General features: G+C 41.1%; 1 protein-coding gene across 5 annotated transcripts in view; it reads right to left on the reverse strand.

Annotated features, from left to right (window-relative positions):
* RFFL (ring finger and FYVE like domain containing E3 ubiquitin protein ligase) overlaps positions 1-20,388 on the reverse strand; it is a 77,556-nt gene that overhangs the window by 40,799 nt on the left and 16,369 nt on the right. For 2 of the 5 annotated variants that reach the window (XM_049858771.1, XM_049858766.1), the window contains exon 1: positions 4,373-8,855. The exons of 2 other annotated variants lie outside the window; for them this stretch is intronic. In XM_049858771.1, coding sequence (XP_049714728.1) covers positions 4,373-4,475 — 103 coding nt within the window. In that variant the 5' untranslated portion in view covers positions 4,476-8,855. One more of the 5 variants, XM_049858770.1, reaches the window with a different exon arrangement.

Genomic DNA, 20,388 nt, shown 5'->3' on the forward strand with positions numbered 1-20,388 from the left:
CAGCAAAAGGAACCTGTAATTTAAAAGGCTGGTGACTTAAAGGCTAAAATTTCCTATTGTTACTAAAAATAAATCCTGATGGCCACACGGTTAAGCACTAACTGAAAGGTTGGTGGTTCGAACCCACCCAGCTGCTCCATGGGAGAAAGACCTGGCAATCTGCTTCCATGAAGATTAAAAAGAAAAATGAAAACCCTATGAAGCAGTTCTACTCTGTCACATGAGGTTGCTATGAGTTGAAATTGACTCAATAACACCTAACAACAACAACATTAAAAATAAATAGCCAAACCAGAGACCTACATTATCCTGAGACCAGAAGAACTAGTTGGTGCCCGGCCACAATTGATGTCTGTCCTGTCAGGGAGCACAGCAGACAACTCCTGAGGGAGCAGGAGACCAATGGGATACAGACCCCAAATTCTCATTAAAAGACCACACCTAATGGTATGATTGCGACTAGAGGAATCCCAGAGACAATGCTCCCCAGAACTTCTGATGGCACAGGACAGGAACCATCCCCGAAGACAAATCATCAGGCATGAAAAGGACTGGTCAGTGGGGGGGAGAGAGATGCTGATGAAGAGTGAGCTAATTAAATCAGGTGGACACGGGAGAATGTGTTGGCAACTCTTGACTGGAGGGGGGATGGGAAGATAGAGAGAGAGGGAAGATGGCAAAATTCGCACGAAACGAGAGACTGTAAGGGCTGACTCAATAGGGGGAGAGCAAGTGAGAGAAAGGAGTAAGATGTATGTAAACCTACATGTGACAGACTGATTGGAATGGTAAATGTTCACTTGAAGCTTAATAAAAATTAAAAAATAAAATAAAAAAATAAATAGCCAAGCAGAGATTGAACGCCACAACAGAAGGAGTCTATTCAGTGGTTTCATTTTATAGACTATACGGATGCAATATGGTATAAACTAGGAAAAACCATGAGCCAGGAAGAATGACCTGATCCCTTGAAGAAAGTTGTACGTATGTATATAAAGACAAGAGCAGGAAAGGACTAGTTGTGTTAACTAACTTCTTTTCAAACTAGAAGGGTCAATTTCTTCAGTCAAGCTCAAATATTAGAAGTCTTGACTTTTAACTGTACCAAGTTTCAAAACACTGGCATACAAGTTGCAGTAAAGACAAGTACATCCTGTTTGCACTTGACTTCCTGTTCTTGGCTGTCTGATCTCTTTACACTGCTGCTCCCTGGGCCGAGAAAGTGTTAGACCTTGGTTCAAATAGGTAGCCTTTCCTATCTGCCCTGGCAATTGGTTCGCTGCTCAGTGACAAAACACATTATTCTATGAGTAAGTAAACGGTTCTCCCATGACAGGTACTAAAAAAAAAAAACCAGTCATAAGCCTCTAAGACATTTTCTGGATTTCCCATGTCTCATACTAACATCTGACCTAGAATAAGCAATAAAAACTTAACACAAGTAGTGGCAGATAAGAAAATTAAGTCTGAAGCAAAACTTGGAATATGAGGGCTGGGAAAAAGAGCAAGAAGGGTTGAAAATGTTTTTATAATTAAGTGCTGGCCCCTTTTCAAATGCAAAAGGAATAGATTTCTGTTAGCCAGTCCCCACTGTACAGATTCCCAGAGGGAGCCACCCTCAGTGATCTGACGGTGAAAAGGGCCCCTTCTGGTGAAGGCTGCCCGGCACTCAATCTGCTACCAACTTGAAAGAGGCTACTTTTCAGTACTGAAAAGCCTTCAGTTTTAGAGACCCAAAGCCTCCACTTAGGCAAACTACCCACTGCCTTCAAAGACATGGTAGTGCCCAAGCCACACTGAGTGTTGGGAAGGAACGCAGGCTACTTATAACCCCAGTTTTTGTGGGCAAGTCATTTAGCCTCTCTGGGTCTGTTTTCTCATCTGGACAATACCCTAATCTCTAATGTTTCTTCCAGCTGTAGAAAAATTCTAGGATTCAACACTAACAGCGGAAGTGTCTGTGGCTTCCAGCATTATCTCTTTTGTCAAATAAGATGCCTCTAACATCCCACATCCCACAGTGTGAATATATTATATGCCTTGATTTACCTCCTAAGTACCCAAGAATTGTTTTCCTTTTCCCTTGAAACATGCTTCAGAAAGCTTCCCACTTGTAAAAGATATACTAAACAAACCTTAAAGACTGTTCCGTACACATGGTCTTTTTATTAAGATCTTAACGTAATCACCACTGGGATCCCAAGCTGGTCATATGATTCATGGAGAGAAGAGAGCCACAAAAGGATGGAGAAACTGACCAGCAGCATGTGGCACTCCCACACAGTGACTGTTAATGGGGAAAGAATGAGGCAAAATCTGGACAAGAAAAGGGAGTGGTGAAGACAAGTTCAGTGAGTCAGTGCAAGGGAAAACACAGCAAGTTTATAAGAAAAGGAAATGTGAAAGGAAGAAGAAAAGCAAAGCAAGGTGAAAAAACTGGACCAAAGAGCTGAAGTTTAATTAAAAATTCTGCTCATTCATCCATTTATTCAGCAGGTATCAAATGCCTACTATGTACAGGGAACTGAGCTAGAAGCTAGAGGATACGAAAGTCAACCAGGCAGAACTGTTCAGTGAGGTGATGGTCTAGCAGGAGCGATACAGAGACAACTGAAATATATGGCAGAAAGTATATTATGCCATAAAAGAGACATAAAAAAAAAAGAATCCTCTGCTCTGAGACTCCGAAGAGGAAGAGATTACTCCCAGTGAGGGATCAGACCAGGGAGGCTTCTAGGAAGAATGGCATTCCAAGCCTCAAGCACAACAGAAACAAGGGCACCCAATTAGGAAATCAAGAACACACAGATACACTGAATAACTGGGTTTGATTGAGATACAGGCAGCCATGAAGGAAGGATGATATCAATGACAGCTGGCGATCCAGAGAGCCTGTGCTGGGCCATGGCTAAATTGGAAAGCTAGGTTGAAGCTAGACTGGGTATTCTAAAATCAGTCTCAGAATATGAATTTAAATCCAGTGGAGACACAAGCTAGGAGAGGAAGGAAACTCATAAACTTAACCCATAAAAATAAGATAGTAGAGTCAACACAAAATCACATTGCACAGATATGCAAAATCCTTCCAAAGAGACAGAATGTCTCCCAAACCAAAAGCAAGACGAGAGAGGGATAAAAAGGCTTAGTCAATGATATTAATATATTTAATCAAAGAATGTGACCACACCATGGTGCAGCCAACAAACAGAAAAATCTAGAAAAAATGGGGGGGGGGGGCACTTTGACACCTGAACTGCCCAAGGCAGAGAAATGTTAGAGCTAGGTGGTACTTGGTATTCTTTCCAGTGGCACAAGGTTATTTCATGAATCTTAAATGGGAACAGCATAGGGTAGTAGTTAGGGGTATATGGTCTTAGAGTCAGTCAGAGGGACTGGGTTCAAATCTCAGCTCAATCTCTTATTACCTAAATAGCCTTGGGCAGATTACCAAACCTTACTGTCTCAGAGCCTTGATTTCCTCATTTATAAACTGAGGATAATTGTGCCTACATTGTAGGAGGAACCCTGGGAGAATCAAAAATGCTCTACTATATGCAAAACACTTACTACAATACATGGCATGTAGTAAGCAATCAATAATCTTAGCTTTTATTGTAATTGTATTCTCCCACCACAAACCATTCTATCTTATTATTCCGTGCTTACCAAGCAAGCTTGATGTTATGAAATTTGATTTCCCAGATCTCTTGATATTGAAAAGCAATATCCTAGCAAAATTTAAAATTCTGTTAAACAGGAAAGGAATTCTTCACTCTAAAATAATAAATTGGCATCCTGTTCTGAGCATAGTAACTCAAGTCTGAATACAACCCTGTCTACAAAAGACTATTTCCAGGTACTCAATATGTTTGAGACCAAAGAACCAGACCTAGGAAAACAGTGAACAAAGCCCTGATGGGTCCTCCTGAGAAGCTAGATGGCATCCCCTAGGCCAGCCCTACCTAATGCCACCTTCAATCTCCAACAAACCATTTGCATAATATTTTTCCATACTTCTCCTCCACCCTCCACCTCTCCCATATCCTTCAATCATGCTCTTTGGTGAAGCACTTTATCTCCCTCTCTAACCTTCTAGAGGTCAAAGTCCTCATCTTATCCATTTTTGCATTCTTTCCTCCATAACCCAATAAATCTTGCATCAAACAGAACCACAATAAATATTTATTCTAAGAATGAATTTCAAAACCACTTTTCTTAACAACAAACTCCATTGCAATCGGCCATCCCTGTACCCTGAGGCCCCCTTTTGATTTATTGAAGTCTTATTTATTCTATGCTTCTCTTCTCCTCCCCTCCCCAACCTCCCCACTCGAGCTACCAAGTATTACAGAAAAGTCAGAAGACTATTTACCAGGTCCCCAACAGACTCGTACATCTGGTGCCAAGCAATTATCCCTAGTTGATATCCGCATAACAACTTTCCAAGAGCAGTGCTGTACAGGGTTTAGGAGCATGATGCCTGAAGTAAGACAGAGCTCACAGTCTTCCTCCTGTGTGGCCTCACTCAAGACGCTTAACTTTCATTTTCCTCATCTGTAAAATGGAGTACCTAAATGAGGTAATAAACCCTTAACACAGAGTAAGTGCTCAAAAAATGGGAACTATTACTGTTTTCTACTTTGTCTACGTAATATTCCTGCCCCTGCCCCTTCTCGGTCAGATAACTAGAAACACCCTCCCCTACTTTACTAAAACAATTAAACCTGGGTTCTGTCTGTCCATTTTGAGAGACAGTGGAAAGAGTCCAGCAGGTGCCATATACTGGATTCGTGACCATGAGCCAATCACTTCATCTGTGCCTCAGATTTCTCAACTGCAAATGGATATTTTAATGCGTTCCTTACAGAATCACCGTAAACTAAATGAAAAAAAGATGAAAAAGCATTAAGCACAGGGTAGATGAAGTGAGGACCAGTAAGTGAGGTGGTTAAGACTTTCAAGTAAAGCAGATCTGATTTCAAATCCCAGTTCTACCACTGAACTAGCTGTGTGACCTTGGGCAACTTAAGCTCTTCAGGCCTAGGTTTCTTCATGTATAAAGTGAGGAAATAACTTCACAGAGTTCTTCAGAGGTTTAAAACAGTTAATGTGAAAAGGACTTAAAATGGTGATTTCCCACTTTTTTTAATCTCAAAAAAGCTAAAACATAACACTAAAAAGAAATCTCAAAGGTAAGATAAAAATATAAAACAAATTAATTCTAATCTTTCCTTCCCCCTAGGATTCAAAAATCCACTTTGGAGATCACTACACACTATTTCGAAACCCTGGTAGTACAGTGGTTAAGAGCTACGGCTGCTAACCAAAAGGTCAGCAGTTCGAATCCACCAGGCGCTCCTTGGAAACCATATGGGGCACTTCTACTGTCCTACAGGGTCGCTATGAGTCGGAATCGACTCGACAGCAATGGGTTTAATGTGACACACTATTTGGAAACCCTGGTAGCGTAGCGGTTAAGAGCTCAGCTGCTAACCAAAAGGTCAACAGTTCGAATCCTCCAGGTGCTTCTTGGAAACCATATGGGACAGTTCTACTCTGTCCTATAGGGTCGCTATGAGTTGGAATCGACTCAAGGGCCACAGGTTTGGCTTTTTTTTTTTTTTTTTGGTATACACTATTTGGCCAATGGCTTAAAGTCAAAAATGAATACAGCAATCTTGGTATAGCACCTAGCACGGTGACCTGCACACAGTAGATATTCAGTAATATTGGTCCAATATGGTTTTAAAAATATTTACCTTCATGCACGGAAATGCAGAAATTATTGAATATCAATAATATCACACCAAGTAAAATTTTGCAGAAGATCATTCAAAAGTGGTTGCAGCAGTACATTGACAAGGAACTGCCAGGACTACAAGCTGGATTCAGAAGAGGACGTGGAACAAGGGATATCATTGCTGATGTCAGATGCATCTTGGCTAAAAGCAGAGGAATACCAGAAAGATGTTTACCTGTGTTTTATTGACTATGCAAAGGCATTTGACTGCGTGGATCATAACAAATTATGGATAATGTTGCGAAGAATGGGAATTCCAAAACACTCATGAAGTGCCTGTACTTAGACCAAGAGGCAGTCGTTCCAACAGAACAAGGGGATACTGCATGGTTTAAAGTCAAGAAAGGTGTGTGTCGGGGCTGTATCCTTTCACCATACTTACTCAATCTGAATGCTGAGCAAATAATCCGACAAGCTAGACAATGAAGAAGAGCACGGCATCAGATTTGGAGGAAGACTCACTAACAACCTGCGAAATGCAGATGACACAGCCTTGCTTGCTGAAAGTGAAGAGGACTTGAAGCACTTAAGCACTTACTGATGAAGATCAAAGACGACAGACTTAGGTATGGATTACACCTCAATATAAAGAAAACAAAAATCCTCACAACTGGACCACTAAGAAACATCATGATAAATGGAGAAGACTGAAGTTGTCAAGGATTTCATTTTACTTGGATCCATGATCAACACCCATGAAAGCAGCAGTCAAGAAATCAAATGATGCATTGCATTGGGCAAATCTGCTGTAAAAGATCTCTTTAAAGTGTTGAAAAGCAAAGATGTTTACTTTAAGAACTAAGGTGAACCTGACCCAAGCCATGGTGACACTGAATGGGGAAGACCAAAGAAAAATTGATGCCTTTGAATTATGGTGTGGGTGAAGAATATTGAATATACCATGAACCACCAGAAGAACGAACAAATCTGTCTTGGAAGAAGTACAGCCAAAATGCTCCTTAGAAGCAAGGATGGCAAGACTTCGTCTCACATACCTTGGACATGTTATCAGGAGGGACCAGCCCCCGGAGAAGGACATTATGCTTGGTAGAGGGAAAGCAAAAAAGAGGAACACCCTCAATGAGATGAACTGACACAGTGGCTGCAACACTACAATTGAGAGGATGGTGCAGGACTGGGCAGTGTTTCATTTTGTTGTACATATGGTCGCTATGAGTCGGAACTGACTCAATAGCACCTAACAACAACCTTCACACACATACTTTTCCATGAAAGTTCATGCAAAGCAAGCTCTCTGCTGTCTCGTTTCTCTTCAATTCCCAACTTCCCTAAGAGAGTAGCTGGTACTCTGCCTTCACTTTCCCATCAAACACTCCTTAACTCCTTCCATTTCACTCTACTGAATGCCTTTTCTCCATGGTCACCAATGATCTTCTCATGGGTAAATACATGGCTCTTTTTCTAAGTCCTCAACCTTCATGACCTCCCCACATCCCCGAACACTGATGACCTATCCATGCTCCTCCCTGAACCTCTTTTACAGGCTCCTCTATCCCTACTGGTTCCCACTGAAAGGGCAGTAGCTTGGCTCTCCTTTGACTTCAAGGACCAATATTTTCCTCTGTCCTTCTCTGGCTCCTCCTTTCCACCAAATATTCCCTAGGGTTATATCCTTCCCACTCTCCTTTCCTTCTCTAGTGAATTATACTCGTTCTACTTTTTAGATATGCCACAAATCTATCCCATTCCCACCCTGTCCTATTTGCCATTGTCTCTCCACTTCCTTACTGGTCTCCTCTCTGCCACTCTTGCCTCCTTCTATATTCTCTACACAGTAGCCAGAAAAACTGTAGTACAGTGAATTACTTAACATGGCTCTTCTAGCCATAGTCTGTGTAACTCTCACCAAACGACTGATTGAAGCTATGCAAATGAGGTGCTTGTGGCCCACCAAGAGGACTGGATAGCTTACTAATAATGTAAGTAAGGTGCATGGCACCCTTGTGGGGGTGGAACCATGCAAATAAGGTATATGGAACCCTAACAAGGGGACTGGTCAGTTTTGCCATCCTGCTAGGCTTAAAAGAGAGTCAATCCCAGAGCAGATGGGGACCTGACTACTACTCCTTAGAGACAGAAACGGAGCACATCCTTTGGACCTGGGGTCCCTGCGTTGAGACCCTCCTAGACCCGGAAGACAGAGAGGACTGTAACACCAAAAATGGCAAGATGGCGAGAAGCAGTAACAGAGAAACAGCGGCAGCAGAGGCAGGAGGACTAGGAGACTGGGAGGAGACAGTGCAGTGAGCCTCCTGGCCCACAGAAGGAGAAAGTTTAACACCTTCGGGCAGGAGCCTTGTTGGCAGAGTGGGGTGCCTCCAGGCACTTGTCAGCAGAGATAAAGAGCTCTGTAACACTTGCTTGAGCAGGGCAGAGGCCAGGCCAAGGGCTAGAGAGAGGCCTGCAGGCCCGGCTGAGAAGAGGCTGTCCTGATGGAAGATTGTATGCCGAGCATTCCTGAACCTAAACTGTAACTTGTTACGTCCCTAATAAACCCCATAACTCTAAGTATGGTCTGTGGCTTCTGTGTGGCCATTGCAACCAATTATATCAAACACAGCAGAGACGTAGACAGTGCCCTGGAAGGGACAGTTGGTGTCAGAATTGGTAAAAATGTTGGCAAGGCGTAGCAGGTCTGACCTCTGCCTCACGGGAATCAACCTTGGGCTGTTAAAGCTGATAATGATTCTCCTTCCCCCTTGTAAAGTTAGATGAGGAGGTCAGACGCCTCTGCCATGCCATTTTTTTAGAAACCTTTTTAAAAGTAATCTTAGCATGTTACTCTCTCACTTTAAAACCTTCCCACCATGCTTCTGGACAAAGTGTAGACTCCCTATGTGGTCCACAAAGGCCCCATGTGATGTGGTCCATGCCTACCTCATGCTCTCTCCCCCTCATTCACCACACCCTAGCCCGTTTTTCTGGCCTCTTTTCAGTTCCTCAAAAATAATATTTACTGCCCCAAGATGTTGTTCCTTTCCACCTGGAACAATCTCCCCAGCTCTTTTCAGAACTAGCTGCTTATCAGTCAGCCTTCAGCTTACCTTTTCTATAACACGGTGGTCTGGCATGTATTGTGGGCTCAGTAAGTATTTGGTGAATGAATGGATTCCATAGTCTTCAGTCAGGTAACACCCAAATATAATTATCTGGAAGAAATCTTACTCTTCAGTTTTAGTGTCTCATATCCAAGTGCCTGCTAGGAATCTGTACCTCAAAGTTAGCATATCAAGTACACTCAAAGGCAAACCCCTCATCTTTTCCCCAAACCAGTCCCTCCAATTTTTTGAAATTACATGATCTGCATAAACCACACTTTCTGCTTCAGAACTTTGAATTCCCCGTTCATTTTCCCCACTTGTCCAAAACTCTAATCACCCTTTAAAACCAAATTCAAATATCACTTCATTGGCTCACGCCTTCAATCAGCCACTTATTCATTCAACAAATACTCACGGAATGTCTTTTATGAGGCAGGCACTATGATAGGCACTGGAAAGCAGAGCAGATAAAAAAAAATTTTTTTTGGTCTATTATAAATAGACAAAATCATACAAATAGTTAATTATAAACTAAAAAAATGATATGAAGGAAACTGCTGCGAACTATGAGAAAAATAAGTGGGGCATTAAGAAACACTGCTCTGATGATGTGCCGACTGAATGAGACATAACTTATGCTAGGCAGGCTGGAAGAAGAGCATGCCAGGGAGAGGGTTCAACTAAGTCTGGAAGCACGGAAGAGACCAACAGGCCTATCTTAAGACACCTACCATTCTGCCTGATATATTATACCTATCTGGATCTGTCTTATTCCTTCTGTACACCCCTATTCTCATTTTACTGATAGTTACCGAAGAGAAGGGAGGAGAATGACTCTTATGTGCCAACACCCCCTAGGAGACCCTGATTGACATGTCTGGTACCGAGGAGTCTGAGCTTGTAAAAACACTCCCCAGATGACAACTGACATGCAGCCAAGATTGTAAATCACATGCCCAAACTACCCATTAAATAAACATGTATTGATTATTCTCTCATTAATAATCTCTGAAGTCAGTGTGGTAAATTGTTTCTAAAAATGGCTTTAATAATTCCAACCATCCCGCGTGCCCTTTTGCAATGTGACTTTGACACTCTGCCCATCAAGAGGTGGAGTCCATCTCCCCTCCCTTATATCTGGGTTGGACTTGTTTTGACCAAAGAGTGGGCAAAAATGAGGATATATGACTTCTAGACCCAGGCTTTAAGAGACCATGCAGCTTCCAGTAGGACCCTCTTGGAAGCCAGTCACCAAGAAGCCCACTCTAAATTAGTGAATGATGAGAGACTAAGAAAGAGACAAACCTCATAGAGGAGAATAAAGATGACCCAGCCAACAGCTATCACCAAGGCCCCAGACATTTGAATGAAGCCTTTTTGGATCCTCCAGCCCAGTCAACATCCCATGGAGCACAGTAATGTGTCCCCTTCCCTGAGATCCTAACCCACAGAATCATGAGCAATAAAATGGCTGCCATTTCAGGTCACTAAAAGTTTTTAGGGTGGTTTGTAACATTGTACTAGATAACCAAAACAGTCAGATATTCAACACTTTCTTTAGAAGTCATCCAAATATTTCCCAACTTTGATGATTAGGAAATTTTTCCTCTTATTGAACCAAAATTGCTCCTCCTTCAACTGATTCCCATATCCTTTTAACTCTCCAAAGTGGATGAAGACAATCCCCCTGGCAAAAACTACATTTTTGCACTTGAAGATGTAATCAAGCCACTCCTTAACTTTTCCTTCTCCAGACTAAAATTTTCTTTCTTTCCTTTTTTTTTTTTTTGACTTTCCATGATAAAGAAAAAACCCAGAAACTTTTCATGATAGAATATATCTTTTCAACCTTTTAGTCATCTGTAATTATCTTCTCTTAAGCAGCAGAGAAACAAAATTGGAGGTAATATGCCTGTATCTAACAGAGTATTTCCTAGTCCTTATGATTCATTTTTCTACAGTCAAATTCAACATTTTCACACCCCAAAAGTTGTGAAGTGCTCTACAAACTTAACTGTTTCACTTACTAGAATTACTATGAAACTTCTTCTGCTCTTGGAAACCCTGGTGGCCAAGTGGTTAAACGTTGGGCTGCTAACCAAAAGGCCAGCAGTTTGAATCCACCAGGTGCTCCTTGGAAACCCTAGGGGGCAGTTCTACCCTGCCGTATAGGGTCACTGTAAGTAGGAATCCAGTGGATGGCAACGGGGTTTTATCACAGTAAGGGAAACTCTGGTGGCATAGTGGTTCAGAGCTATGGCTGCTAACCACAAGGTATGCAGTTAGAATTCACCAGGTGCTCCTTGGAAACCCTATGGGGCAGTTCTACTCTGTCCTATAAGGTCACTATGAGTTGTAATGGACTCAACGGCAACGAGTTTGGTTTTCTTCTTTTTTGGTACATATTAGGTGTTAACAAACCCTAGATATTTGATACACGGTAGAAAAGCTTAAGTGTTGGAGTGCATACACCATTAATTTCAGTTAAAGTCTCTAACTATACTTGATGACATTCCATAGGTCCCTAAGCTCTGGTACCTCCTCATTCTACCTAGATGATAAAGTGGCCTTGTCAAAGGCAATAATATCTTTAGCATTTACCTACTAAGCAAAGGTCGTTTTCTGTAGAACCACACAGGGCATATATAACTACAAAGAGACATAACAGTTGCTTAATGCAGCGTAAGAACATGGTTTCTTTTCTGAGTCTTACCTGAATGTATGCTTCAACGTCACAACCACCTTTATAAAAAAAATAACCACTGGTAAAATAAGGATAATAAAGCCTAGTCAACACACTCTCAAGTAAAATGACACAAGAGAAATAATTCTGTAAAGTGCTATAAAAATATTAGGTGATATTTTGAAACTAGGATTCAGCAAACCCTTTAAATCTGCAAATTAACTTTCACTGGTTTCAGGTGACACATCAAAATCGGCACCCACTAAAAACACACCATCTAACAAGAGAGTTTAAGGATTTTCTAATGTTGCAAAGAGTAAGAAAGACAATTGACCATGGGGACCAACTTCAACCACTCTCTCTGATAGTACCAGGCTGTAGACCAGGGACCAGGTTCAGCCAAAGAACTCATAAGTCTAGTGAAAGAGACAGACAGTGCTACAGGAAGCCCAAAGAAAGAAAAACTATCTGCTTCCCAGGAAAAGTTTCACAAGTGAACTAAGCCTCCTGGAGGATGAGAACTTTGCCAGTCAGAGAAGGTGAGGCCCTTAGGAAAAGGCAGAGAGTTCTAAAAGGACACGGAAAGATAAGACATTTGGTGAGGTTGCAGAGGATAGGAGAAAGGGCTGGAGGAGAGGAGAGGGAAGTAAGACTGGTTAGGTAGGATAGGGTCAAATCGTGAAGAACTTCACAAATCAAGCTAGGTAAGAAACAGGGAACCAACAGAACTCTGGAAGCCTGAGAATGAAAAGATTAGATTTGGCCTTTAGGAATGTAACTTTGGAGAAGACAGGAGCAGGGAAAGACCTGTGGTGAGTGGCAAAAGTCCAGCATGATTTGATAAGGGTCTGAACCAGGAGTTAAAAGCTCAAATTCCTAGAGGCAAGGTAGGTAAAATGTGTGAAGTTTTTGATGTGTAAGATCTGGGAGAATGGTGGTATCTTTGAAGAGTGTTGTTGTTAGGTGTGACACCATGTGACAGAGTAGAAATGTAATATAGGGTTTTCTTGACTGTATCTTTACAGAAGCAGATCACCAGGTTTAGGCCCTCCTTAGAAGTATCAAAAGCAAAATTTTAAACCACTGGGCTGGTTAAACAAAATGTCTCGTTTTTGGTCCCTGGTAAATTAAGGCAATGACAGTGGGGAAGAAGAAAAATCACACACCAAACATGACTCTAATATAATCAACAGGGTTTAGTAAGCATAGATTTAGCATATTTAGAGGATATGAAGCATAAAAAGAATAAACATGAAGGTTTGGTGGACATAATTAATACAGTTAAAACATACAGCCAATACAAGCAGATAGAAGACACTGGGGAAAAAAGACAAGGAGTTCAGCTATGTACAATGTCGAATTTAAGATGCCTTTTGAATACGCTGGTACATTTGTCAGTTTGGAAATAAGGATCTGAAGTTTGGGAGACACAATTAGGGTAGCAAAACATACTGAGGGCAGCCAAATTTATGTACATATTTGAGATCATTAGAGGAAGGGGCTGGGCAAAGAGTAAGAAGGTATCTAAGGCAAAGCCTTAGAGCATTTCAACATCTATGGGATAGTCAAAAGAGAATGAGAAGAAATAACAGAAACTCAGGCAACGGCTTCAAAGCCTCAAAGCCAAATGAAAACGGTTGCCGGGGTAAAAGATTACTAAAATGGAGACTGAAACTGGAGCACTGAATTTGGTAGTTAGGAGTTTATTGGTTATCATCAGGAAAGTATGATCAGGGCATCGGGAACAGATGCCAAAATAACAAAGGGTTGATGAGAAAGGATCAGAGTCTTCCGTATTTTACCCTTATTGAGAACCTACTATGAGCCAAATACCACGGATGCAAAGCTAACAAAACAGACACAGATTCTCAGTATACCCTATGACTGGAGTAAATATGGGGTTCTCCTGAGTATTTACCCAGTCTTGATGAATAAGAAGAGGCTTCATGGAAGAAGTGACTTCAAGGCTGAAACCGGTTGGCCAGGTTAAGATGGGGTAGTGTGTATCAGAAAAGACACATGGTGTTTCAGAGAAGGCCCACGGTGAAAGAGAGTATGAACCATTTAGGGTAATTGTAAGGAGCAGAAGCATAGCTTTGAGGGAGGGGAATACCTATTAAGAAGTTTAGAGATGAAGAGCAGGAGGGAGATAGGGCAGTAGCCTAAACAGAATCAGGGATGAGGGGACATTCTTTATAATACCACAGAGAGGAATATGGGAACAAACTCACTTGGTAAGACAGTGTTCTCTACAATTTAAAGATACACAATTACTAAGCAAATAAGAAATATGTTCGCCTCTTTCTCCCTTTAACAATGGTTTGGTTTGACTAAACTGTATCTCACATGACATAAAAAGAACAGAAAATACAAGAGCAAAAGATGAATGAAACTATAACCCTAATTTATTCAACTTCTCTAAGGTTTATATAATAAATGGTCTAATTAGGTCTAAAGCCACACCCAGATCCCAAAAGAAACTTTTCCCCTTAAGCACCTTGGTTTTGGTTTTATCCCAGCTCAGTCTAGCTAATAAAACTAGGAGAAAATAGTTTGGGGGTTACTTGATTTTGCCTGTTCCAAAACATTGCCAGACAAAACTGGATATCCACTTGCAGAAAAATGAAACAGGATCCCTACTTCACCCCATACACAAAAACTAACTCAAAATGGATCAGAGACATAAATGTAAACCTAAAACCAAAAAGTTTATGAAAGAAAACATAGGGACAACACTAGGGGCCCTAATTTATGACATAAATAGAATATCAAGCATAACTAAAAATGCACAAACTCCAGAAGATAAACTAGATAGCTAGAACTTCCTTAAAATCAAATACTTACGCTCATCAAAAGACTTTTCCAAAAGAGTAAAAAAAGAACCTAGAGACTGGGAAAAAATCTTTGGCAATGACACATCTGATAAAGGTTTAATCTCTAAAATATACAGAAGACTTCAACAACTCAACAATAAAAAGACAACCCAATCACAAAATAGGGAAATGACTTAAACAGACACTTCACCAAAGAGGACATTCAGGCAGCCAACAAATACATGAAAAGATGCTTGAGATCATTAGCCATTAGAGAGATGGCAACCAAAACCACGACGAGATACCATTTCACCCCTGCAAGAATGGCACTGATTAAAAATTCAGAAAACAATAAATGCTGACGAGTCCAGTACAACAAGATGGTGCCCAGCTACCACCATTGACTTACTTCTCTGACAGGGATCACAACAGAGGGTCACAGATACAGAGGGAGAAAAATGTAGAACAAAATTCAAATTCACAAAAAAAGACCATACTTACCTGTCTGACAGAGACTGGAGGAACCCCCAAGAATATGGCCCCCAGACACCCTTCTAACTCAGAACTGAAGTCACTCCCTAAATTCACCTTTTAGCCAAAGATTAGACAGGACTACACAATAACACACACGAGAAACATGGTTCTTAGTTCAATCAAAGGTACAAGACCAAATGGTCAACACTTGCCCAAAAGCAAAGATGAGACGGCAGGGAAGGACAGGAAACGAATGGGAACACATAACCCGGGGTGAAAAGGGGAAGAGTGCTGAGACATTGCAGGGATTACAACCAAAGTCACCAAACAATTTGTGTATAAATTTTTGAATGAGAAACTAAATCAGCTCTGTAAACTTTTACCTAAAGCACAATTAAACAACAAAACATTGCCAGGGCAGAACGCAAGCTGCCTCAGTTCCTGCCGCTGAGGTAGCTGGAGTCATGTTCAGATGAGATCATCTCAGGAACCAACAGCAGCGGCTTTCAGGCAGAGTGAATGGTGCCGCCTGGGGATGTATCTTTGGTAAGCAAGATTGCAACAGAGCAGGCAGTTTACCCAGCGCAGTGCTGACTCATGCTAGGCAAAACTATTTCCCAAACAGCTCGGCCAACCGTAATCAACTGCAACCAAGAAAAGAGGCGTCCCACTGATTTCTCCTAAATCGAGTGCTGATTACCGGGGCAGGTAAACCTCACTCCCCTACTGCTAGTTACTTGGCTGCCTCTAGAGCTCTTACCTGGAAAGCACCAGCAGCCAGTTTCTGAAATTTCATCTGAGAACAGCACAGGGCTCAGGACAGCAAGATTACTGAAAGTAGCAGGGTCACCAATCGGAAGACTTCCCCAGGAGACAGATAAAGAAGTCACTTTGCATTTACAAATTAGAACATCTGGGTCAATGGACTCGGGGAACTTGCATATTCATTGGTAGCTGGTCACATCTTTAGGGTGAATTTTTGTCAGCTCTAACCAAGCTCAGAGTTCTTCCAACCTCCTTTGACCTCCCTATTTCCTTAGACAACCCAAGTTATCTTATTAAGGCAGAAGTACTGGAGTTTTGTGTTTTCAATCAGCTGCCACATTCTCTATGCTATAGCTAAATTACCCACCAACACACCCACTGGATGCATAAGGAATATATGGATGCTGTGAAAATGGTACTAACACTTGATCTTTTTTAAAAAAAGAAAACCTTACATTTATGTTGATCCTCATTTATTGACCAGCTTGTTAAAAAAAATCAATTCTAGAATGACTGTTTCATCAACAGCTATTAATTATTATTGAATCTGCCCTGGCAGGCTAGAATTGGCACTGGTGCTATACGAAGAAAACAAAAAATCAAGTCTTTTGCTTTCATTTGACAGAAAAGAAACTAAAGTTCCTATTAGGTCCTACCATCTCCTGTTCAAAATATGTGATGGTTCCCCACGGTCATGAGCTATTCCTTAGTATGGGCCATATGAGGCTGCCACACCTAGCCACGTCCATCCTTCAAGGTAAGTCTCACCTGGCAAGAACTCCGGATGTACCTGCCAAGCAGGCTAGTCATTCAATAAATGTTAAACCCACTGCCATCGAAACGGTTCCGACTCATAGCGACCCTACAGACAGAGTAGAACTGCCCTATAGAGTTTCCAAGGAGCGCCTGGCAGATTCGAACTGCCGACCTTTTGGTTAGCAGCCATAGCACTTAACCACTATGCCACCGGGGTTTCCTCAATAAATGTTAGGTGCATTAAAATGTACACACAGTTAGTCAGAATTTGACTTTTAAAAAAAAACTACGCTACTTAATTCCGTTCCTCTGCAAAGGGCTAATTTTTTAATAAGAATTATTTACCCAACTCACTTATTTCTCCTTGATCACATTATTCCAGTAGGATAGTCACAGTGAGTTTTTATGAGGTTTTTTAAACTGTTCCCTTTTTCATTTCCTTTCAGTGTTTTCCGTTTTAGGAAATGGCCGTTTAAAGAAGTCTCCCTACAGTTTATGTGTTAATTAGTCCTTTTTACATGATAAAAGCATCTTTACAGCAGTTGACAATCATTATCTCATGGACCACACTTAAAAAATATATATTTCTGTAGCTGATGATAGGTGACAAACATTCTAATATGGATCAACTCTCAAAGTACAGTACAGACAAAATGGAAAGGCTTCTGGAAAAAACAGTATTGTTAGAAAAGCTTCCGACCCACTCTACATTAAAAAAAAAAAAAAAAAACCTGTTGCCAGCAAGTTGATTGCAACTCATAGCAACCCTATAAGACAAAGTGGAACTGCCTCATAGGGTTTCCAAGGAGCAGCTGGTAGATTCAAACTGCCAACCTTTCGGTTAGCAGCCAAACTCTTAACCACTGTGCCACCAGCACTCCACTCTATATCAGTAAACTTTAAATAAAGAAGAAAATCCAGATAGTGCAATACCTGGAAGTAAATGTGAATTATGTGAAAAGCAACGTGAGGGCCAGAAGCATCAAAACTCCATAATTCTGCTAAGGTAGACACCAATTAGTGGGTAATGGGTGCTATCGCAGCTTCTTATTTCCCTGTTTGGGATTCTGATAAAGTTTCCATGAGTTTCCCCAAAATGGCGCCATACGCCAAAATTCTTTCACACTGGAAAAGCTAGGGATTACACAGTTAGAGCTTATAAAAGATGCTAAATTTCAACTGATGGCTTCAGACACTTGAGGTTTTATGAAAATTATGAGCATATAAGACTACTAAGAAATAAGAAAAATAAATTGTGGCTTTGCGAGTAAGTTTTTTCAATACATCATTTAAAAATTCAGAGTGGTAATTTACTACCCCAAAGCTATTTATAGCTTTAATTTTCCATGGATGGTACGTGTATGTACACACACACATATTCTGGCAGTCCCTGGTTATGAAAGTCTGACTGAGGGACAACTCACACTTGCCCTTTAATGTTATGTAAATTCGCCCTCACTTTAAAACACTGAACCAACCCCTACTCACAAAAAATTCTTCATCACAATCACCTTCACTTGCTGCAGGAGTAGCTTCTAAATCATTCGAGCCTTTTCTTGTGCTAAAGGAAGGCTACTTGGTAAAGTATCGGGTCAGTGGAAAAAGAGGAAGACCCTCAATGAGATGGATTGATTCAGTGGCTGCAACAGTAGGCTCAAGCATAAGGATTGTGAGCATGGCACAGGACTGGGCAGTGTTTCATTCTGTGGTACACAGGGTCACCATGGGCCGGAACTGCCTGACGACACCTAACAACAGCAGCAACAACAAAGTAAAGCCGTATAAGAACTGTATGCACCTGTTCCAACTTACCTACAAATTCGACTTAAAAACACAGGAACAGACCTCGTTCATAATCAGGGGACTGCCTGTATACGTATGTAAGTATATGTGTGTGTGTGTATAAATTATTTAAGTAGCCCTGCTGGTGCAATGGTTAAGCACTCGGCTACTAACCAAAGGTTGTTGGTTCAAACCCACCCAGGAGCTCCACGAGAAAAAGACCTGGCAACCTGCTCCTATAAAGATTACAGCCTAGAAAACCTTATGGGGCAGTTCTACTCTTGTCACATGAGGTCACTGTGAGCCCCAAAATTGACTGAAAGGCACCTAACAATAATAAATTATGTGCACCCACCCACACCCCTAGTTTTACTTGAACAGAAATATGCAATGCCATTTATAAATACATTTTTTCCTGCAATAAAACCAACACTGTCAACATAAGCAGGTGTCAAAAGAAAAAGAAAAATATTAATTTCTCAGGATCCTGTAGTCTTGCTTCCAAATCCATAGAAAACAACCAAATACATACAGAAAGATCTAGGAGGATATATAGTGGGATAGGGGGAGAGTCAAGTAGATATTTTTAGCTTTATCAGTATTTGAAGTATTTTTAAAACTAGCATAGATTCAATTATTACTAGTAACTTAAATTTCAGTTAAAGTTTTACATTTCTTATCATTTATAAACTACTTGAATCTTTTCCCCTTCATACTCTTTCTTCCCAATACCTTCTTTTTATCCACTTTCTCAATCTCTACATCCAAAACAATACTGTACATTTCTTCTTTTTAACAAAATTAATCTTATTTATGTCCACAATCTTTTTCTGACTCAGAAGACACCGACTGATAGACCCAAATCCAAATTTCCAACAGCTGGTGGCTGTCTCACCTTGTTGATAATTAGGTACATTCCCCCACTCTAATCTTTGGTGTTCCGGTATCTTACAATATTTTTTAGTTTTTGTTTTTTAACTAGAGTACTTAAAAAAAAAAAAAAAAAAGATACTAGGAGTGCCAGCCAAACATCTATCATCTAATAAATCACAGAAATTAAGCAAGAAAAATGAAGTAAATTTTAGGACACTCAAGAATCAACTCTAGTGTACTTACTGAAAATGATCATTTCCCATCCCAATCCTTCAGACATTCTGAATGAATTAAGAAAAGCGGAGGGAGACCCCTCAGATTTTGAATTTTTACCAAGCATCCCCCCTCCCAAGTAATTCTGATGTAGATGGGCCTTGGACCATCTTCTAAGAGAAAGAAGACTATTCAGAGAAAAATGAAGATTTTTTTCTTAAAGGCCACCAAGCCAAACAGTTACGCTGAGCAGGTCCCAGGCATCAGTCCCCTCACCACAAGAACCACAAAGAATACAACAACTGATTGAGTATTTACTCTGCTGGTCGCACCAATGTGTTCCTCAAGGCTCCAGAGACAATTATCCTAACTACCGTTAAGGATTTCAACTGCCACTCACAGTCCTGTTATACCCAGACATTTTCACACCTGGAATGCAGTACAAGGAGCTTAATAGAATTTTTATGGCTGTGAAAATTAAAGTTCACTTGACTCAACAGAATAGTCAAATAAAATAAAGGAGAAAACCTCCCCCAAAGGCACAGGCTGAGAATAGAGGCTTTTGACTTACTGATGAGGCAGTTTTGCCCAGAAATTCAAACCCTGGGACGCTATATAGCTCAAATGTCTTGAGAGTGCCCAAATGCCAACTTATCGCCACAGCATCAGCCAACGCAGGCTTACTGTAATGTTTGGAGGCACAGACCTGCTGTATAAAATGGCCTCTCCTGGGAGACAAAGGCTGTCGCCATGGCGGGGATCATTGCATCTTGGGGCCAGAAGGACCATGCAATCCCTTTAATCTTTAACAAGCCACTTTCATGTTCAGATGTAAGAACTGGCACTGTATGAGGTTCAACCCGCTTCACAGCACCTTGCTGCAAAACGACCCCCGAGCTGCACGAGGGCACATGAACCGAGTCTGTCCCCGCTGGTACAGCTACTGGAATCTGTTCTATAACGTAATTGTGGGCACTTCATTACCCGCTATGGTGTAATACTTCGTATTGCAGAAAGGTATCCAATATCAAGAGCCTAGCAACTGCCTACCTCGGGCACAATTAAATACTAGGATCCTAAATTTTGGTGATTGAAAACGTAGCATGCGTGCAGGAAAAGGAAGAATCCAAAGCTGACAAGACACAGTCTGAGGACCTGATGACAGGA

The sequence above is a fragment of the Elephas maximus genome, chromosome 19 (assembly GCF_024166365.1).
Source record: "Elephas maximus indicus isolate mEleMax1 chromosome 19, mEleMax1 primary haplotype, whole genome shotgun sequence".
NCBI classification, from domain to species: Eukaryota; Metazoa; Chordata; class Mammalia; order Proboscidea; family Elephantidae; genus Elephas; species Elephas maximus.